Source organism: Rhinopithecus roxellana, chromosome 14 (assembly GCF_007565055.1).
Source record: "Rhinopithecus roxellana isolate Shanxi Qingling chromosome 14, ASM756505v1, whole genome shotgun sequence".
Lineage (NCBI taxonomy): Eukaryota > Metazoa > Chordata > Mammalia > Primates > Cercopithecidae > Rhinopithecus > Rhinopithecus roxellana.
This window is the reverse complement of record NC_044562.1, coordinates 125,413,112-125,436,210: the sequence shown is the minus strand read 5'-3', so window position 1 is coordinate 125,436,210 and position 23,099 is coordinate 125,413,112. Positions and strand designations below refer to the sequence as shown.

At 38.6% G+C, this 23,099-nt stretch overlaps 1 protein-coding gene across 10 annotated transcripts in view; it reads left to right on the top strand.

The window, feature by feature from the left end:
• The window catches only part of MGAT5 (alpha-1,6-mannosylglycoprotein 6-beta-N-acetylglucosaminyltransferase), a 333,504-nt gene that overhangs the window by 208,680 nt on the left and 101,725 nt on the right, over window positions 1-23,099 (top strand). For all 10 annotated transcript variants that reach the window (XM_030916139.1, XM_030916138.1, XM_030916140.1 and 7 more), the window contains 5 exons: window positions 3,203-3,274; window positions 5,240-5,401; window positions 8,567-8,736; window positions 12,254-12,388; window positions 18,049-18,182. In XM_030916139.1, coding sequence (XP_030771999.1) covers window positions 3,203-3,274; window positions 5,240-5,401; window positions 8,567-8,736; window positions 12,254-12,388; window positions 18,049-18,182 — 673 coding nt within the window. The remainder of the gene's footprint in view (window positions 1-3,202; window positions 3,275-5,239; window positions 5,402-8,566; window positions 8,737-12,253; window positions 12,389-18,048; window positions 18,183-23,099) is intronic.

Sequence of the window (23,099 nt, the reverse complement as noted above, 5' to 3'; positions counted from 1 at the left end):
ATCTTTTGTATCTCCTTGTTCAAGAAAAGTGATTTTATAGGGTCCTTTCCATGGAATGTGCATTAATGTTCTAAAGTTTTAGCCTGGCTGGTCTTTGTTTTTGTTGCCTCTTCATTTTGTGGCCTGAGGCTAGTGAGCTAAAAAGATTAGTTCATGTCAAAGAGTTTGCTTTCCAATTGAAGGTTACTGGAGGAATGCTTCTCTTGGATCGATTGTTGTGTGCGTGTTGCCATGAGTTCAGACGGTTTTAATTTCTTAGACTTATAGTGGTGAATTGTAGGCTACTTTTAAGACTGTCCAGTCCCTTCCCTGACCTGAGGCAGGTCTTTCCCAGGCCATAAAAGCTGGGCAGAGATGGGGTTGATGGCAGAGGGTGGTAGCGGGGAGGCGGGGCACCCAGTGTGTCTCCATACTGAGGGGAAATATAAAATCGTGTCCCAGTAAGAGAGTACCAGAAGCCACAGTTGAGACAGTGTGAAGGAAGGTGGTCAAAGACAGCTGTAGGACGCTAGGGCTCTGAGAGCCAAGAGTAGAAGAGCTATTGAGAGTGACTTGAAATAGAGCCATTTTCAGGTCAAGAGGGTGGTGGGGCTCACCTTGGGGTCCAGCTTTATTGGTAGCATCCTGTACTGGTGGGTTAAGCTTGTTAAAGGACTCTGGACAGATCAAAAGAAAGCAAAGTTAGGGATTAGGAGGTTGTTATTAACCTTCAGCAACATTTTCCCTGAATGTTATTAATGGTGTTCCTATTTAGGAAAATGTTGCTCATTTGAGAGCTGTTTGTTTCAGTACTTGGAGTTATTGCCAGTGCTGGCTTTCTTCCAATCCTGGTAATCCTCCGAGGTTTCCCAAAGAAAAAAGTGCTTTGTTTTGTTTTTCCCTTCTCCCCATGGGATAACTGGTTTATGTATAATTTAATTATTTTGTTAACCAGTTATCCTATCACAGCATACAAAAACAACCTTAAAAACCCATCTTCCCGCTCTGTGCTAAGATGTTCATAATTGATTTTCCCACCATTACGAGTGCATGTATAACAGCGAAATTTCTTGCTAAAAGCTAAATTGGACTGACTCTATATTTTATATTTTCAGGAGTGCTGTTGGAGCCTTAGGAAGTGTAGTACCCAGTGATTTAGAATAAGAAGAACTAAAATAAATGATCAGTTTCAAAGAGGCATTACAGTCTTGAGGCTTCTGTAGGGAAGTCATCTTTTTAAAAATCACCTGGGACTGGTATTTTCATCACAGTGAATCTTGAAAGATTCTTCTTGCAGTGGCAGAGTGGGGAGGGAACTTTATCACTATCTGGTCTTGCTCATGTCTCTCCTCTTAGTTGATTTTTTTTTTTTTTTAGTCTTATTTCATCTTTCCCCATCATGCCATTCCTGGGAAAACGTTTTATCCTAGTGGGTGGTTGGTAAATTTGGTTGTTTATTTAGTGTGAGGTTTATTTCAAATCTGTACCTTCCTTGCTCATCCTAATTTTTTTTTTTTTTTTTTTTTTTTTTTTTTTTTTTTTGCGGGGATGGGAGTGGGATGGGCTGACATTAAATATCTCACAATCAAGTCTACAATCCATTTGAAGCCTTCATGTTATAAATATGCTTTATTGAGTCCATTTGCACAAATCTAATTGGAGCTAAATAATTCAATCTGGCCTAAGAATACAAGGTACAGATGTGCATAATGCTGCTGAGACCAGCTTAGGCTTCATCCACTTGCAGACTTTTTCTTTGCTGTTTTTCCTCATTTTTCTCATTTGTGGAGCTGCAGATATTGCCTTTCATGGTCATGTTGTTGTCAGATCCCAGTGATTAGACTGTAGGCCTCCAAGGCAAGTTGGTGTTTTCTTTTTTATGAGTAAAAACCACTTCAGCTTTCCTTGTGGGGAATCCTTTTGAGTCTCTGAATCATTCACAAATATGGTAAGGTCTAATTTTATTCCATAAGAAGAAAAGAGAATATTTCACTTTTCCTATTCAGAGCTTCCGCCCTCTTGCCGAGCTTTGCTTCTCTCTGCTTATTGCTTTGGGATCATCTGCAGTGGCAGATGGCTTTATGCAAATCAGGCCAATTACTTTGGTTATAGTACAGATCACCTTGCATTATGAGTAACTTCTAGATTAGTAAAACCGACATGTTTCTTGGAAAACTTACCAAGACTGAAAGGGCAAACTGTCTTGTGCTGACCCATGAGGCCATGGTTCCACACATGTCCCTGCCATCTTAGTGACCGCTTTAAGGACATTCCCTCACTCTACTGCTCATTAAGTTTTATGGGTCTACCTGGCCATAGAAAAATTATTTTCAATGCCTGTTTGTTAGCCACATTTCATGATCTCATTATTAGTAAACAGGTGATAATGCTGTCTTCATTATGACTAGTTTTGGCAGAGAATAGACATCAATATAACTTTAATGCATTTCTCATTTTTTTGCTAGAAATTAAGTTGCCTAATAGTCTTTGATAACCTTTGCTGAAATAATTTCTATAAAATCAAATTCTTTTTTCCTTTCTCTTTCCTCCTCCCCTCAATTTCTAAACCTTATGCATTGACAGAACAATCCATCCTCCAGAATGGCTCTCACAAGATCATCGAGGTTTTTTTTTTTTTTTTTCTCCTCCTCAAATAGATTTTATCACCTTATTTCTTGAGATAGTGTGAAGTGAATAGCTAAAAAATGAGAGAAACCTTGACCAATTAGCCCTAAACTATCAGTAGCATTCCTAACCCAGATAAAGGATTGAGTTCTGTGGCTTCAGTGCCATTCAATTTCCTTTCCAGATATGCCACAACAGATAAGGATCATTCCTGTCCATTTGCTAAATGGTCACAGAGACACCTTACATTCTCATTCCCCGGTGGCAAGGTTTCAGTCTTTTAACTTTCTGCCATTAGACTCCCTTTCCTTCTGGTACAGAGATGTGAGGATTAAATGACTAAGGAATTAATTGCTGTAAAGTACTTTGAAGGACAGATGTAAAGTATAATCTCTTTCTTCTGACCTTTGCTGCTGATTGTTTCATCTGAGAGGGCACTTGTATCTTGAATACTAGCCAAAAGCATGGGAATTTGGCTAATAATAAAAATAGCACATATTAATATAGTGCTCGTTATGTGCCAGGAGCTGTTCTCGGTGCTTTGTTTGTATATTATTATAGATGAAGTTGCATACTTAGTGTCACTGATGTTTTTTAGGTTGAAAATTGGTGTCCTCATTTACCTTGGAGAGCAAAAAATCCCTACGAAGAAGCTGATCATAATTCATTGGTAAGTGATTTTGGAAAACTCTTTCTAGACTTGGGCATTTAGGTCAGATGCCAAGTGATACACGTGGAATCTTCCAGAAATGCCAACTGTAACCTGAAATAGTATTACACTGAAAAACTTCTGTTATTCATCTCTGTGGAAGTCTAGGTGACCAAATCAGTCAACCGTTAACATATGTTTGTTTACTATGCAATTCTCTGAGGGTTCCTAAATGATGGGCTACTGATATGAGTAAGACCTGGTACCAGATGTGGAGGCCCTATGTGATCTAGTAAGGGTGATGGCGGATAATGACCATCTCTGTCACAAATGCTGTAATACAGGCCTGTGGGAATTAATGAGGAAGAGCTCCTTTTAGTCTGCAATGTTCAGGGTAGATTGCATAGTGAAGATGACATTGGAGCTGAATTTAAAATGATGAGTGATTTTATATAAGGTCAAGGAGAAAAGTGTATCTCTCATATGGGAAAATGAGAGCATGGCAGTTTCTGGGAGTAGAGCCTGCATGGTTCAGTTGGCCAAGGCCATAGGGAATTGGATGAGCTAGACTGAAGATGAAACTGGGAAGGTCGGAAGGGGACTGTGAAAGTACTTGTTGCCCCATTAAAAGCATAAGTCTTTGTTCTTTAGACCATAGATCAGCAGACTTCTGCAAAATACCCAGATAGTAAATAGTTTCATCTTTGCAGGCCATGTGGTCTCATTGCAGCTCCTCAATTCTGCCATTGTAACAGAGAGAGCAGCCCTAGATAATATGTAAATGAAGGGGTGTGGCTGAGTTCCAGTAAAATTTTATGCACAAAAATAAGCAGTGAGGATTGAGCCCAAAGGCTGTAGTTTGCTGACCCATGCTGTAAACCACAGGAGTCCTAGGATATTGTTTAGTCAAGAAGGGAAATGAAACTGGGTGTGGTGGCTCATGCCTGTAATTTCAGCACTTCAGGAGGCTGAGGCAGGAGGATTGCTTGAGGCCAGTCGTTTGAGACCAGCCTGGGCAATACAGCAGGACCCCATCACTACAAAAAATTTAAAAACTAGCTGAGCATGGCGTGTGCCTATAGTTTCAGCTACTTGGAACGCTAAGGCGACAAGAGGATTACTTGAGCCCAAGTTCAAGGCTCCAGTGAGCTGTGATCGTGCCACTGCATTCCAGTCTGGGTGGGAGTGTGAGACCCTATCTCAAAGGGGAATAAAGAAAGAAAAGAGATGAGTGTTTAGAATGAGCTATGGTGATGGCTGAAAAGGTGGATTCAGCATGTTTGAGATGTTCTGTGAAATAAATACTGGTTATTATGTTTCTCTGTTATTCCAGTCACTGATTGTATCCAGCTATATTCTCTGGAACATTAGGAAAAATATTCTTACTGGCTTTTAAGTTATTCTGGTCTGAATTTTAAATTGTACTTGCTCATGGCAGAAAAGTAGTATTCCTGGCTCTTAAATTCCTTAGAGAACAATGAATTTTTGTTTGGACTGGGACAAAACCAGAAGATGAACATTTATTTCCCTATTTAACTCTGTGGACAGAAAGAGGCTTTTTGGCAACTTCCACGTTGTCAAACAGCCTGCTAAGAATTGACTTCAGTTTTCTTAGAAGTCTGCTGTCCTGTGGTAGATCCAAGTGGCACAGTAAATTTGAGTGCTGAGAATTTCAAGGTACATCAACCATACTCATTATAAAAACTGCATTTGAACATAGAGCTCAGGGCTTTGTAATGCCTGTGCTGCTTTTCTCGATTTCTAATTTTTTAATGATGTCCCTTCCGGCAGATCAGCAGTCAGCAGCCTTTGCTTCAATTTGCAGTCCTGGGACCTTAAAGTCAAAGCTGCAGCAGACAAGACTTACTTTTGAAGCTCTCAATTTAATTGACTAACCCTTTTAAGTTTTCAAATGTCACGTCATGAAAACCATTATGCTTTCTGACTTTTTATCTTCTGTTCATTTTATTAAATTTCTGTTGCTAGGCGGAAATTCGTACAGATTTTAATATTCTCTACAGTATGATGAAAAAGCATGAAGAATTCCGGTGGATGAGACTACGGATCCGGCGAATGGCTGACGCGTGGATCCAAGCAATCAAGTCCCTGGCAGAAAAGCAGAACCTTGAAAAGAGAAAGCGGAAGAAAGTAAGTTTCTTATTAATTCAGTGCAGTTAGATGCCAGTTTTCTTTTAAAATTTGATTTTGCTTGGAAACAAGACTAAGAGAAATGTCATATCTCAAATGATATTCCCTCAGGGTGATTCTGCTCAGTCTCTTGTACAGCTGTTTTTGGGTTGGCCTTTGCCTACTTACAATGCTCCTACTTAGCAGGGTCTGGCACAAGTTTCTTGGGTGAAGCCAAGCAGAATATCTGCCTGTAAGACTTTTCCTTCGAACCTGTCTTTGTCAGGGTATCAGGAAACTTTCCCCCATTTCCTTACCTGAATCCAACCTTTGAGAGCTTCCTATCATATCATCATGAAAATTTTATATTTTTGTTGTTTTTCATCCTTGGCTTTTGGACAGCCAGTGAATCTCATTGTTACTCTGTCTGGTTGGTGCTTCTGCTTATGCTCCTAAGAGAGAGAGAGAGAAATTTGATTAAATTTGAGCCAGTTTCTTTCTAGTTCATGAGGAGAGACTTGGAAAACCTCTCGAATACCCCTGGACTTAGAAGACTTTATGCCCTGTTAGCTATAAATTTGGTGGTCTGGCTTTAGATTAACTGTTCTGATTTCAGAACTGAGCAAAGGGAACAATTTGCTCCCACATCTAAAAAACTTAAAAATGAGTTTGGTATTCCTAATCCAACTGATTTGATATGTTTGAAAAAGAAAATAAAGATATATTTGCAGGACCCCAAGCCACAGTTTGATAGATCACTTTTGCCTAGATCTCGTGAATTTGTGAGACAGCAGGATCAAACATTCTGTCACCAAATGGTTGTGTATGGAAGAGCATGTGTTCACATGCGCAGGTGGACTGTAAAAAGAAATAAAGAATTTTTCTATATATTCCTGTGGAGTAACCTCGAGGATGTATTGTTAGGTGAAGAAAAGTAGAGAATAGTGTACATTATTTTTAAGAGAGAGAGGGAATTTATATCTATGTATACATATAGATATATACAGATACATACATTTGCTTCTTGCTCTTAGTTTGCAAATGTATTTTTCTTATGTTGATAAACTAAAATTAAAAATAAAGGAGATGGTGATGATGGTTGCACAATAATGTGAATGTGCTTCATGCTGCTGAACCGTATACATTAAAATGGTAAATTTTATGTTGGGTGTATTTTACTACAATAAGGAAAAAAAAAGGTCAAATAAGGGGAGTTGGGATTAGCATGGAGGCAACAGAAACTGCCATAGAAACTAGACTTCTGAATATATCTGACTTTGTAGATCTGACACTGGAATCATTTTATGTAAGTGCTAAACGAAATTTTATTACCAAAAACTAAAAATTAGGAGGAATACAAAACAAAAGAACTGACTATATATCCATCCAGTTTTGATGGAAGCACACAGAAAGACTATTCTTAGTGACTTTAGAACACAGTAAATGATGCACTTCTGATGGGATATCACAAAGGATAAAAAACTGTAAAAACATCTTAAAACCATTTTTATTAATCATGTAATATGCGGTAGCATTGATACTCTGAATCCATTGTGAACATTGGAGTAAAGCAGATGAGTAATTATGTTAGTGTCTTTGAGAAGTGGGATTTGCAGTGTGGAAGAAAAGAATGAATGGATGGTAGGATTGGTGATGTTATGTAAAAACACTGTAACCCTGAGTTTGAATTGGAAGCACCAGTCTGAACTCATGATTTGCTTTATCTTTGAGGAAAAACAAATTTCCTAAGTAGGGCCACAGTAAGACCTATAAATAGTAATAAAATTGAGTCCATTAAGCCCCACACTTTAGTCTCTAAATGCTATTTCTACTCAGTGGTATAAGAGGTTCTTGGAAAAATGGCTTATTAAGGTCCAAGGCAGAAATTGTACCTGTTGAGCCTAGAACAATCTTGTCAGGCACATGTGTGGAGAAACTATCAAAGAAGACTAGGATCGTGTCAAAGGAACTTAGGTGCCAGCTTGGATAGCCTCCCACAGGCCCAGGTGGGACAATTGGAGAGTTGGTGAGAGGAATATCCACAATATTTTGAAGCATATCAAATAGCTTTGATGTTATAATGATTTTTTTAATTAAAAATCCTCGTAGATCATCATTAGAGTAGGCTAAAAAACAAGTTTATTGTTCTGAAAAACTGGCAAATAAAGAGAAAGAATCAAATATTTATCAGGCTCCTTCTATACCAAATACAAGTTTGGCTACATTTATCTATAACCTTAGAGTTAACCTCAGGGTGACCAAATAGTTGATGAGGGGTAGTTTCTCTTCATAGAGAGGTATTCCAGCTAATAAACAAAGAATGGTAAAATATCATTTTGCAGTCCCCAATGGATTAATGGATCTAGCTAGTGACCATCAAAGACTGCTAACATCCCAAGACAGACACACCTGTACATTGTTTCCTATGAGGCTAAGAGACATATGAGGCAACTATTATGTATGCTCTCTGACTCTTGAATCGCACAAGTGCACTTAGAAAAAATAAAGGGCAGTTGAAGAAGTATGAATATTAACTGGATATCAGATGATGTTAAGGAATTACTAGGTTTTTTAGGGATAGTAGTGATGTTCAAGTTATATTTTTCAAGTGAAGGTTTGTTCCTTTCAGAGATACATACCAAAATATTTGCAGATGAAAGGATATGTCTACAATTTGCTTTGAGATAATCTAGAGGGGTTGGGAGAAAATGGGGGTATAGATTAAGATTTGTCACGCATTAATAATTGTTGAAGCTACACGGTAATTACTTGGGTATTGACTACATTGTCATGTTTGCCTTTCTATGTATTTGAAATTTTCCATGGTAAGAGGTTAGAAGTATTTTAGCTGTAGATAAAAGACCAAGAGTATTAGAAAATGTTGTCCTGTCTTACCTTCCTTTAATCCCGATTTTACAAATACACTGTGCTTTCAAAAGGTGGGATTATCTGTCCATAACCTTGTACTCATAGCCATACCAACGGCTGCAGTGATTTTATTTCTCTAAAACCACAATGAAAAATGATTTCCTTCCTTTGTACCTTCTAGAAAAACAGCATTCCCCACACTGAGATTTTGTTAGGATGTAAACATGACTTTGGAATTTGTTGATCACTTCTTGGCGCAATACTGTGCATTTTGTATGTGGTTCAGTGTGAATCTGTATATGCCTCTCTGTTTTCCAGGTCCTCGTTCACCTGGGACTCCTGACCAAGGAATCTGGATTTAAGATTGCAGAGACAGCTTTCAGTGGTGGCCCTCTTGGTGAATTAGTTCAGTGGAGTGATTTAATTACATCTCTGTACTTACTGGGCCATGACATTAGGATTTCAGCTTCACTGGCTGAGCTCAAAGAGTAAGGAGATTACTTTTCAATTTTAAAATCAGAATACAAAAAAGAAATTGTAAACTCTTAAAGTGTTACCTCTAGTAGTGTGTAATTTTTTGTCGAGGAAAATGAAAGTGATAATTCACTAAACAGGAGATAAGAAGATTATTTTCAGGAGCTAAATACATTCACTGTGAAAAGGATAATACGTTTTCATTGTAGCTGAAGGCTCCAGAGGCTTCATAAATGAATGCCAGAAAATTCAAACTAAGGAGCTTATTCTTTGCTATTACAGATGTGCTCCAACATCTGTAGCACAAAACATTATTGACTTTCCTAATTCCCTGTCTCTTGCTGAAATTCATACCACTGCCTACTCAACATCAATCTTTCTAAGTCTTAAAACAGGGCAGGTTCCTGTTTGTAATTTAATTTGGATAGAATAAATTTCCTGAAAGCCCTGAGCCAGTCCTTTTTCAATTAGCCAACTTTCACCTGAGTCTGTTAACTCTACTTGGGTGTTTCATTTCACTGAAATTTGCTTCTAGCTCCAGCCCTCCTATAATCCCTTCTATATTGGCATAGATGGCTGAGCAGGGACGCTTCCATCCCCTGCAGTTGCTTAGGATAACTGCCCATGGAGACTTCCCACCCAACAGTCAAGTTGCCATGTTGCTATATGTCATATATTTCCAGAAAAAATACCTTGAATGAACATTCTAGAGCTCATTGAGATGAGAGACATGTTAAAACAATATATGGTGGCTCCCAGCACTTTGGGAGGCCAAAGTAGGTAGATCACTTGAGACCAGGAATTCAGGACCAACCTGGCCAACATGGCGAAACCCTATCTCTACTAAAAATACAAGAATTAACCAGGTGCAGTGGCTCATGCCTGTAGTCCCATCTACTCAAGAGGCAGAGGCTGCAGTGAGCTGAGATCATGCCATTGCACTCCAGCCTGGGTGACAGAGCAAGACTCTGTCTCAAAAAAAAAAAGAAAAACAAAAGCAAACAAAAAAAAATTGGATACACAACCTACAAAGTGGCTGCATTTATACAGTTAGCAGTCACTCATCTGGTGCCTTCTCTAGGCTAGTTTTGATGTGGGACATACAGAGATGACCAATGCATGGTCAAGGAGCTGCCAATCATTTGATAATTACAATTAATATATTACATAATAACTACACTAATTCCAGTTCTATTGGTGCTAAGTGAGGTGTATGTGGATGCTAGAATGTAAGCACTGGGATTGCAGAAAACTGAGTATTGTTTGTCACTGTGTAGTGAGCATCTAGATAGTGCCTAGCAAGTAATGAGTACTCACATAACTACAGAGTTGAATGAGTGAAGGAATAAATAGCTGAATGAATGAGTGGGTAGGTAAATAAATGGAGTGCTGTGGTAGTACCAGGGACAAGTACTGCCTGGGGAGGTCAGGAAAGGCATGTTAGGGATTTATCAGTCAGAGACTGAATTTGATGGTCGAGGGAAAATTTGTTCAGTATGTTGTCACTTAACATTGTTGATAGGTTCTTGGAAACTAGGACTATAACTGAAATTATGTAAAATCAAGCCAATTTTTTTCATTAACATTATAACCACTGATTTGAAGGAAATGACTTTATTGGTGGGCCTGCTATCTGTTGTTTTGTTTAAAGTCCCGGTTTTCAGGAACCTATTGATGATGTTAAGTGAGGACTTAACTCTAGTAGTCTTTATGCACACTGGGGTCAGGGCTAGCTGTGTTTTATTTAAGAAGATAATTGTGGAAGCAACATAGAGCAGTGGTCTTTAAATATATCTGTACTTTAGAACCACCTGGAGATCTTTGTATTTATCTTTTAACTTTGGGGTATCTTTTAAAACTCCCACAGACCATGCCACAGGCTAATTAAATCACAACCCCAACCCTTGGGGGTAGGGCAGAGCCATAAGTATTTTGTGATGCCTCCAAGTAATTTCATTATACAGGGGAGTTTGGGAAACACTGAGCATGGGGTGGACCAGAGATAAGCAAACTATGGCTCAGCAGGCCAAATCAGCCCTCTGTCTTTTTTTGTAAATAAAGTTCCATGGGGCCAGGCATGGTGGCTCACGCCTATAATCCCAGCACTTTGGGAGGCCGAGGCGGGTGGATCACCTGAGGTCAGGAGTTCGAGACCAGCCTGACCAACGTGGTGAAACCCTGTCTCTCTTTTGTAAAAATATAAAAATTAGCCAGGTATGGGGACAGGCACCTATAATCCCAGCTACTCAGGAGACGGAGGCAGGAGAATCTCTTGATCCCGGAAGGTGGAGGTTGCAGTGAGCCAAGATCGTGCCATTGCACTCCAGCCTGGGCAACAAGAGCAAAACTCCATCTGAAAATAAATAATAAATAAAGTTTCATGGGAACACAGCCATGCCTATTGTTTACATATCATATATAGCTGTCTTCATTCCACAATGGGAGAATGGGCCAGTTGTGACTGAGAATGTATGGCCTGCAAAGATGGAGATATTCACTGTCTGGCCCTTAACAGAAAGGGTTTTCTGACTCTTGGTAAGAAACTGGTTCTGCAGAACCTAGTTCTTTCATAAACAGGGGAGAAGGAAGGAGGGTGGCTGATGTGGTGGTAATACGGAGCTGTCGAGCAGAGTCCTGTTTGTGACTCTTGTCCTTTGAAGCAAGATGTTCATTATTTGGTGAAGAATTATTGTGGGGTGTGAGGCGGGATAAGCAACAGTGGTGATTGATTAGTAAGTGGGTGGCAGTAGGGTTAGCAGTTACTTGTTCCTACACATGAAGTTGGCCTACCAATCAAGTACATCATCACACTCTGAGCACAAGTGTGGTTTTGTGTGGATGGATGCATGGGTGGGGGAAAGGGTGATAAAAAATAAAACTATAAACCATAGTGCCAGTTCTGTAATACGGTCAAGCTAGGAGGAAAAATTTGACATAGGAGAAAAAGTTAAGGAATAGTATGAGACAGGTAGAAAGAAGTTAATACTATGGAGGCTAGAAATTGAAGACATTTAGAAAAAGGGGAGGGGGGTAGGTTAATAAGGGTGCTGAGCCGTAAGAACAGGCTCTGGGGGAGAAAACTAAGTTGTTGAGTATCTGGTATTCATTAGGCACTTTCTTTTCAGTATCTCATTGTGAAGAACCTTTGAGAGACTGGTGTCCAATGCTCTTTGTATCCAGTCCTTGTTTTCTGGAAGATGAGCAAAGAGTTTGAGAGAGGTTAAGTAACTTGTTTAAGGTCTCACGGCTGCTACATAGTGGTGATGGAGTCAGACCCATGTCTTCCTTGATTTCAAAGACTGTGTTTATATGCCACCATTTGCACCATTTTGCAAGAGTCAGAATCAGGGTACTGGGTTGGCCTTAATGGATGGAAATAATTTATATAAGTAGCAGATTTGAAAGGGCCATGCTGTCATCTCTAATAAGGATTGTTGTGGTGGCATTTGACCATTAAAGTTGCCAAGTTTATTACCTTTTAAGTAAATGATTTTTCTCTTTTTTCTCCCCTGTCTTTTGCCGTTTCTCTAGAATCATGAAGAAGGTTGTAGGAAACCGATCTGGCTGCCCAACTGTAGGAGACAGGATTGTTGAGCTCATTTATATTGATATTGTAGGACTTGCTCAATTCAAGAAAACTCTTGGACCATCCTGGGTTCATTACCAGTAAGTGCTGCATGGTTTTCTGACTTAAGGGGTTTTTTCCCCCTCCTTAACAAAGGTTGCATGGTTGTGGGTAGAAAAAGCTTATCAAATAGTATCTTTTCAGCTGTATGGAATGTATTGCTCATTCATAATTGAAATTCAGATTCTCAGTGACTTTGTACTTTCTTTGGCTATTCATTATTTTCATTGGTTTCTTAAAAATAGAAAACAAGTGTTAAGCTCCTTTCTACCTTGACTAGTATTAATACTTAGCCTTCCTCTCAGTATACGTATGCCAGTGTTGTCTATTTAATCAAATAACCATTTTGATAAGATACATACAGTGTCATTTCTTGTGTTCCTTGGGTTTTAGATCATGATTGACTTTTCTTACCCTTTACCTCATCAGTATTCTTGTCATTCATGGAAGGGAAATCTGGGAATACGTTATCTGAATGCTGGGATCTTGCACTTTTTAAGATAAGCCCATGATTAGTATTACTGTGGTGCATGTGTACTCTGTGCAGTCTTTATTATTTAGTAGAGTAGCTCAGTGTTCCCCTGAGTGTGGGTTTGGGACCACGATTTAGTATTTGAAACACTTTTACGTGGTATACAAACATGGCCCTAAATCACAATGAATTATATAAAGAAATGTATTAATTTTTCAATTTTCTTTCAGTCTTTTTGAGGAAAGGTGTAGTTTGATGCTACTATATCTCTGTCACTACTTTTAACACATGCATTCTTAACAATGTGGGAATAGCTGTGAATCTCAGCATTCAGCCGGCAAAAGTATCTATTCCGAATTGTAAAATACTTCCTAAAGGTTATACGCTTTTTTGTTGTTGTTATCTTGCATGTATGGCGGTCAACACTGGGTTTTTTCTTTCTAATTTTTGGGGGTTTTTTTTATTTCTCATTTTTATTTTTTGTTTTGTCTTTTATTGCTTTTGTCCTTTATCACATTTAAAAATTCCTCTCATTACAAAGGTCCACCAAACCACCAAATTTGGTCCTTGCCAGGAGTATCAAATGATTTGGAGGTCTTTAGTCATGAGAGAGTAGTAAACAACAATACTAGATAACACTGACTACTCATGTCAGTTTCATCAAGGCTAATAACTTTATGGACAGAGAAACTGAGTTATTTTGCCAATTTTAGAATGAATTTTTTTTAATTATACTTTAAGTTCTAGGGTACATGTGTACAACATGCAGGTTTGTTACATATGTATACATGTGCCATGTTGGTGTGCTGCACCCGTTAACTTGTCATTTACGTTAGGTATATCTCCTAATGCTATCCCTCCCACGACAGGCCCCGGTGTGTGATGTTCCCCACCCTGTGTCCAAGTGGTCTCATTGCTCAATTCCCACCTATGAGTGAGAACATGCGGTGTTTGGTTTTCTGTCCTTGTGACAGTTTGCTCAGAATAATGGTTTCTAGCTTCATCCATGTTGCTACAAAGGACATGAACTCATCCTTTTTTATGGCTGCATAATACTGGGTTTTATTTACGGTCTTTAAAAGTTTCCTTTAAAAGATAAATTTTAAAAGGTGAATAAACTTAAATATATTTAACAATGTAAATGGCACATAAATATCAAAAAAGCAAAACTAAAAACTTGCTGCAGGCCAAGATAGTGCTCTACCTTTTGCGTTAGGTTTTTTCCTGGTTTTTGGCTTGTTTCTTGAAATCTTGACGAAAGTAGAGTTGTTGTTTTCTACCGTTTTGTAAATGGCAGACATCTGATAAATGTGCAAAGGAATCTATGCAGTACAAGCTTCCCTTGACTCACATATCCTCGCTATTAAGAAGAGTTCTTTGGATGGAGAAATATTCTCAGTGGTAGTGTTTAGGTGAATTAAAAAAGGACAATTTTATTATTAAAATGGTCACCATTGATTGGCATTTCATTCTTGTTGGATGAAAAGGCACCATCTCAGAGGGGGTTTTATGGATGAATGTAATGTTTATCTGCCTTTCTTTGATAAATCAGCTATGTTAGTGATATTACCTGGCAGGAGGTCTGTAAGTGCTTTAGGTCTTCAGTCTTTGTGGTGTGATGAAGCGAAGATTCCATTAAAAGCCTACTCAGGTCCCCTTGGTAGTTTCTTGCCGATTTCTTTCCCTTTTAAAAATTAGAAATTGTCAGGGAAGATTTAAAATTTTCCCTTTTAAAAATCAGAAATTTAATGGAATACATACCAACAACCAAGGTGAATTGTCAGTATTCATCTTGGTTGTTGGTATGTATTCCATTAAATGTATTGTTGTTATCTGATCTTTCAATTAGGAGCAAACCCTTGGAAAATTAATTGTAAATTTTGTCCAATTTACGTAGCGACCTAGGAAATTCAGTTAAACATATGTTACATGCCTACACGCAACTAGTATTCTGCTAGGTACTGCAAAACTCATACCCATTTTACTTCCTACAAGGCCTTTGTCGAAGGACATACAAGAAAGTAAACTGCAAGTAGTCCAAGATATGCCATGTTTTATGTCAAACACCAGATTAGAAATTAGGGCATGGCGGCCGGGCGCGGTGGCTCAAGCCTGTAATCCCAGCACTTTGGGAGGCCGAGATGGGCGGATCACGAGGTCAGGAGATCGAGTCCATCCTGGCTAACACGGTGAAACCCCATCTCTACTAAAAAATACAAAAAACTAGCCGGGCAAGGTGGCGGGCACCTGTAGTCCCAGCTACGTGGGAGGCTGAGGCAGGAGAATGGCGTGAACCCGGGAGGCGGAGCTTGCAGTGAGCTGAGATCCAGCCACTGCACTCCAGCCTGGGTGACAGAGCAAGACTCCGTCTCAAAAAAAAAAAAAAAAAAAAAAGAAAAGAAATTAGGGCATGGCAAGGAGCTCCTGAACATCCATTTCATAGTAGTGGGGCTGACAGCAAAGAGAAGGTTCCAGGAGTTACTTGGCATGACTGCTGTGATCCCTGTTAAAAGAAGGCGAGCTGCCTTGGGCATCAAAACAAATATCTTTTTAAGTCATTGGTCTGCTTATGATGTTCCAGACACAGAGACATTAGAGGAAAGGCCTAAATATTAGCAACACATTATAAAAATAGTTGCAAAACACACAGATGCAGGATGTGATTGAAGAAGGAAAACTGTAATGTCAAACCTTCCATGTCATAGACCAAGTCCAGTGTCCTGTCTGTGCTTTATAAATTAAACCTAGATAAGCTAGAAAAGCAATTCCCAAGCAAAAGTCTCAAGTAAAAGGATGTCAAATTATAAATTTCTGAGAGACATCTGATCATTCCATTCCTATTTCAGGAAGAGCCCAGTGCCACATAGCTTACATCTAGGCACTGTGCAAAGTCCGGGCTTTTAGGCGTTAGGCCCTTAGCAGACAGCTTTACTCATCAGGATTTGTTTTAGTTGCCCAAATCAAAAATAACAATAATAAAACTTCGAGTTAAAAATATGGTCACCAGCCAAAGCTAGAGAAGAGTATATCGTTAACATTTTATAGCCATGAGTTCCACATCCACAGATTCAACCACAGACCAAAAATATCTGAAGGAAAAAGATAATACAATAATAAAAATACAAATATAATACTAGGCATTATAAGTAATCTAGAGATTTAAATATGAGAGGATGTGCATAGGTTATATGAAAGTACTATACCAGTTTATGTAAGGGACTTGAGTATCCTTGGAGTTTGGTATCCACAGGGGTCCTGGAACCAATCCACCAGATACCAAGGACAGCTGTAGACTGTTGGAGTCAATTGCCAATAAGTGGAAGAAGCTGAGCCTTCAAGCCAAGGCTCCTTATGACGAGAGTGACCCGTTTCTCCCTGCTCTGCCTGCACAGAGTGCTGTAATCTTTGACTCACAAAGTAGTGCTGGCGAATCCCGGGTCTGGTTCTCTGGAAGGAGTGGAGCATTCCCCAGCCCCACAAATCAGCGTGGGTCCTGTCCTCTCCTCCTGCTTTTTGCATTGACCTGCAGAGCTGCCACCATTAACACTGCCAGCTTTTGCAGAAGAATATATACTGGCTCAAACCAGTTCCTTGTATACCTTTTTTTTTTAATGGAAAAATGTAAGAAATGCGTATGTTTTATTAAGTGGAAAGGGATGCTCTGAGCTATTCAAAGAGCAAAGAAAACAAACACTGATCTGTTCCTTGGGTCCCTAGCTTTCTTTTTTCAGGACTGTGGGCTTTATTTCTGCCCACCTATTGGCCACCAGGCCAATGACATATCTTCGATGATACTGTGAAAACTGTCGCTATGATGAGAGCATATTCCGTGAGAGCCACACAAGAATCTCAGACAGGGAAATTCCTCCTGTGGTCAGCTTGTATTTGACGTGTGGTTGTGGCCTTCCTGCCTTTCTTTTCTTCACTTCCTGGCCTTAACAAATTGTAGTGATCTCTAACGAGAAAACTAGCACACAGAAAAGAAAATTTATGAGTACATTTCCTAGAAAGTCCAATCTCATGTTTGGATTTTAAAAACTGAGCCAGATTTTTAAAAGTCGTTACCATCATCTGATTCTAAAATGTGGGTTTCAATCTTTACTTTTATGCTTCTTAGTCTTCTAAAAGTTATTCAGAAGTATTATTGATACATACTAGAAAATAGAACTGCTTTTATTGGCCATCCTCAAGTTTCATTTACATCAAATACTTTGAAAGTCAGTGATGAAATGTTACCAAAATCAATAAATTTTGTTTGGGGATTGATTCCTTTCTTCCAATTGGTTGTTCTTCGTGCACTCTCGAGCAGTGGTCAGGAAACTTTCTGAAAAGAGCCAGCTAGTAAACATTGTGAGCTTTTTGGGCCATATATGCATCACTGCAGCTATTCAGCTGTGCTGTTACAGGATGAAAGCAGCCATAGACAATAGATCAACAACAGGGTGTGGCCACATTCAAATGCAATTTTTATTTTTGAACACGGAAATTGGAATTTTATATAATTTGTACATGTCACAAAATATTTTTTAAAAACCATTTAAGAACGTAAAGATTATTCTAAGCTCACAGACGGTACAAAGATAGACGGTAGACCAGATTTGGCCCTGTTTATGGCTTTGGTGGGATAGTAAACAAAACGTCTTCACTTACATTTCTTCAAGTTCTAGGAGAAAGCAAATAAAGTTCTATTGCTATCAGATATATAAAAAATACTATTGCCTACTGAAAGATTCTAAGCTTAATATAAAGTCGAATACTCCAATTGATGAAAACGTTGAGTGATTTTTCCTAGAGATAACACATGTCATATGATTTAAGCAGAATAAGACCTCTGTAGATGGTAGCTCTGTTTCTTTGGCATCAGTTGATTAGACACCTACTGTGTGCTCAGCTCTGGCTAGGTGCTGGGGGTACAGCATTGAACATGGCAGTCCCCAGTTCAAGCTTTCATAGAACTTTTTATTTTGCTGGTAGTTGATTGATCCTCTGTAATTAGTTACCCGATCTGAAGCAAATCGTGTCTGCTATGTGATGTCTCAGGCGCTAAACTGACACAAGTAGATGTTTGGTACACAAGCTATTCTAAAACATCTCCGTTTTTGTCTGGTCCTGCGTCTGTCTAAAAGGATTTGCCTATTTTTAGTAGTCCTGAAGGAAGGGTTAGAGCTTTTACCTTTTCAACTTTGGGGGCAAGTATGTAGTGTTAAACACATTGCTGTTTTCTTTCAGGTGCATGCTCCGAGTCCTCGATTCATTTGGTACTGAACCCGAATTTAATCATGCAAATTATGCCCAATCGAAAGGCCACAAGACCCCCTGGGGAAAATGGAATCTGAACCCTCAGCAGTTTTATACCATGTTCCGTGAGTATTCCTGTTTCATGTATGCTTTCCAGAATGCCACCAAGGATAGATGAGAAAATTAGCCACCATATATTTTGGGTTATGATTCTCAGGACCATTAGCTGTAGAAGTCTGTGCTGTTGAACCTTTTCCTTGGGAATTACTGAATTTTTTTGTTTTGTTTTTTAGTTGAAATCAAAAGGCCACATTAACATTTTTTGAAAAGCCTTGGAAATATTCTGGAGAAAAAATGTTCAGTACAAAGTATCATTAGAAACTACTTGGGAAAGGACTTTGCAGTGACTTTAGATTGGCAGGCACTAAACACATTTTATGCCACATAGATGCTATTTAGGGTACACTTTGTCATTAATGAGGGGTGAAGTCTTTCATGCAGATCTATTTTCCACATAATTAAACCTTAATTATTTAAGCATCAAACTTTTTAAAGAAAAAAACAGCTTTTAAAAAATTGAACTGTTTTAAACTCCGTTTTGTATTTTACTGACTTCTTCAATCCTAGGCCCAGAATGAAATTTTACCTTCTCTTGCTGACTTGGTGTCATTGTTTTCAGCAGCAGTGCTTATTTCATGAGCCAATATAGTAAGAACAGCACACCAAATGATGATGAATTAACTGGCCACAGATGCTAAGGCTCTTAGACATTTTCTGTTTCTATAGGGTTATTTTCCCACTTTTACCATTTCTTCCTGCTGCTTTCTGTTTACCTGGCACTAGCCTCATTTCTAATTAACTGAGGACTGTGAACTCAAAAACCACATTTGATAGTGTTTATGCCAACAGTGAATTTATTTTGTAAGTCAATAGTCTTGAGTAATGAGATGAAGCCCTATTCCAGAAGTGAAAGGCCACATGAGATAATTTGGATGATGAGAGAATTCCTGTTTTCTAAAATTATCAGGATAAGCTTGATCCAGAGGTTTCCACTTTGTAACTTCTGAGATGAATCTGTTTGCTTTGTAGAACCAAGACCCAAAAGACCCCTTCCTAATCTTCTTCCCATGTGGTTGTCCCTTCCCATTGTATGCAGCTACCTGAAGGTAACCCCTGTCTCACACTCACTAAATGTAACAGCACGTGCATTGGACTAATCTTTGGGTGTTAGGCATGAGAAGGGAGAATTAAGAATGGAGAGTAATTTTAAAAATCAACTCATCCTTAAGTGTTCTATTAAGCTCAGATTTGTGAGAGTGTGTTGTATGCTTCATAAACATTATTGTTCATGGAGCTGTATCATCCTGCTATTACATACCATCCCTGGGGCACAGTTCATGGGGCAAATTGATTTTTGGCACATTAGGTAACAGATGGCTTTACCTAATGTGGTGAGGATGCTCAGTTTGCCTGTGATTTGACTTTGCTGTGTAACTTTGAGGGATGGGATAAGGTGGCACAGAATAGCCTAAGAAGTGACCTGTGTGTTAAATCAAGTGAAATAAAACATTAACTGTGTTCAAAGTGACTAAAACCGCTGGGTGATATGGCAGGTGTGTGCTGTACAAGAGATGGAATTTCCAGGGTGTAGAGAAGAGAGGTTTTTTTTTTTTCCTAGAAAACAAAGTTCTATTTTAGAATGTTGGAATTTACAGTCCTGCAAACCTATTTTGTTCTCCATGGATGGAGAATTTCAGCAGTATTGGTTGATTAAATTGAAGGAAATTCACTGCTTAAAATGTAATTGAAGATAAAAACATGGATTAATTTCTGTTAACCTGGGAAGGGAATAAGTTCCCTAACCATGACTCAGAATTCAGCAGAAATGAGGGAAAATTGATATGCTTGACTATATTTTTAAAAAAAGAAGAACCTGTATGGCAAAACAACAACCAATAACGTCATAAGCAAATGATACCACAGAGGGCTAAATTACTAATATAGACCCTTACAGGTACACATACATATATATATATAAAAATTAAGAAAAAGTTCCATGTTCCAACAGAAAAATGGGAAAAGGCTATTAAGTTTAGAGGAAAGAGAAATTTACTGCTCTGAACATGTAGAAAGATGTTAACTTCACTCACAGTAAGAGAAATGCATTTTTAAACTCCACCAAGATACCATGTCCCATGTACAGACTGGCAGAAATGCAAAAGTTGAACAGCATGGCTATTCTGATGATGCGGTGAGCAAAACCAGCCTTCTTCAACCCTAGTGGTTAGAATGCAGCGTGGTACTACCCCAATAGGGTTGTGTTTGTCAGGATCTAGTAAAACCTCCTCTGCATTTTCTTTCTTCAACTAAGCACCTCGTATATAGGAATCTATTCCAAAGGTAATGAGCAAAATCAAGATGTGGCATGTGCTCAAGGGCATTTAGTGCAGCACTGTTTGTGATAGGAAGCAACAAGAAACAACCCAAGTAATCATCATAGGGGACTGAGTGAATAATATGATCCATTAATAGAGTGAAGTACTACGTAGCTATAAAAAGAAATGAGGAAGGCTTTCATTCCAGGAGGGGCATGTCTAGGATATTTTAAGTGATAAGAATCAACGTGCAGGACAATGTAGAGTTACTCCCTTTTATATATGTCAGATATAGAGGAAGAGTGTGTGTGGTCATGTTAGTATATATGAATGAACTTATATTTCCAAAAGAAACAATGAAAGGATAAATAAACTAATAAAAGTGATTACCATTGGATAAAGTGATTCTCACTGGATAAAAAGGTATCCAGGGATGGGGCTAGAAGGGTAATGTCTCTTAATATTCCTTATTTTGACTTTAGGACCATGTAAATGTTTTACCTGATTTTAAAAGAGAAATATTCCAAAGAATTCAAAGTAGGATCTCGAAGAAGTATTTGCACATTCATGTTCACTGCAGTAGTATTCCTAATAGCCATGAGGTAGAAGCAACCCAAATGTTCATCCACACAAGTGGATAAAGAAAAACGTAGTATACATATATATGGAATATTATTTAGCCTTAAAAAGGAAAGAAATCCTTCATATGCTACAACATGGATGAACGTCAAGGATATTATGCTAAGGGAAATAAGCTAGTCACAAGAGGGTGAATACCATATGATTCCACTCATAAAGTATCTAAGGTAGTCAAAATCATAGAAACAGAAAATGGAAAGGTGGTTACCAAGTTGGGAGGAGGAATTAGTGTTTAATGGCTATGGGGTTTCAGTATTTCAAGATGAAAAAGTTCTGAAGATCTCTTGCATACCAGTGTGAATATACTTAACACTACTGAACACTTAAAAAAGGTTAAGATGGTGAATTTAGTGTTACTTGTTTTTTACCACAGTAAAAATTCAAGTAAAAAAGAAAAGCATTCACTAAGAATTGAAAACAGAGACAAACCTAGCTATACGCATGAGGTTGATGTTAACCTCTCATATGGAGAAGATTATTACTTAAGTGGCTTTAAAAGACCATCTTTTGACTATACAGTTGTAGTGGGAAATATTTATATTGTTACTTGAAACTGTTATAGGTATGTTGTAGGAACCAAGATCTTTAGTATACAAAAAGAGGGGAGTACCTAAAGATTCTAGATTCCGGAATGATATACCAACCAAGAAGACTCCACAAAGTGTAGTAGGTCACCTTTGCAGATTGCTAGGATACCACCTCATTACTGTAAAAAATAAAGTGAAAGAATTCAGCTTTGATCATGCCTTTCTAGCACAAATTGTATTTGAAAATAATCAAACAGTTGATGAGAGAAAGTCATTAATCTTGGAGAAATCACAACTAATAAATGCAAAAGGAATGAATTAGAAAATGAGCATTATAAAAGTCCTGATGAGACAGTAGAGCAAAGCAGTCATCATCAGTGGTTGCTAAATCCATCAAGTAACAGGTTGATGGAAAACTTTCTCATGGATGAGGCTGACTTGAATGGAGGAAATATGGAAATGAATAGAGAAATAAAGCAGTTTGAGACCTTTATCCTATTGAGATGTGTCTGAGCTGGAAAATTTGCAGCAACAACAAAAAGCTCCTGCACTCTGTTTTCCAGCGCCTGCCCACAGTGAACTTGGATGCATGCTTGGAAGAGGGCCCCTTTCTTCCCACGTGACAAAGGCCTGGGGTCCAGTCTGCTAGGTCCTTCCCATAGAGCCCTCCATTCCTTTACCTTTTGGGTCAATGTGGCTACCGCAGTGGTCTGAAGAAAAATGGCATTCCTTTGAATATCAAAAGTTATATTTATTTATTGTTAATTTTTCAAAAGTGAAACAAATTGACTAGTGCTTAATATATGAGCTGGAGAGTAATCATTATCTAATTTCTGTATAAATATGCACATATACTAAGGATGTACTCAGAATCCTATGTGCTTAGATTGTGTTCTACTGATGGAGTGCTCAATGAAAAGTTCCGAGACTGTGGAAATAGAGTGCTATACTTGAGGAATCAAGTCTTCAGGACTAGCTGCCTTATCATAAGACGTAGCAGTGTTGTGGTTTATGTGCAGACAGAGAGCATGGGGAAGGCCAGTCCAAAAGAACCCAGTGGGAAGATAAAGAAAAATACACCACTGGGATGCATCTTGAGGAGCAGTGAAACGAAATACGCTGGACCAGAATGTGTTTGCGTTCTTAAATATTCATGGTACGCATCTCACTTTAAGACTCCTTCTGTTTCTCCTCTAACTCATTTCCTAAGTTGGTGGGTTTTCTACAAGGTGAAAAACCTTGCATTTCTGTATTATTTTGCCCCCAGTCTCAGAAGTTCGCTGGTGCCATTGTCGTCATGTGTTCTCTTTGCAGTTAGGCATATTAGGTAGTGTCCACATAGACTATTCCTGACACCTTCCTAAGCAGCTTCTGGAGGGACTGGTGGCCAGACGATACTAAGGCCATTTGATTAGATCTACTAAGTGATGGTTTTTCCCCAGGAATCTGGTAAGTCTGGTTGTTCCTCCTTCTAGGCCCCCATTCCTGCTCGCTCCTCCTG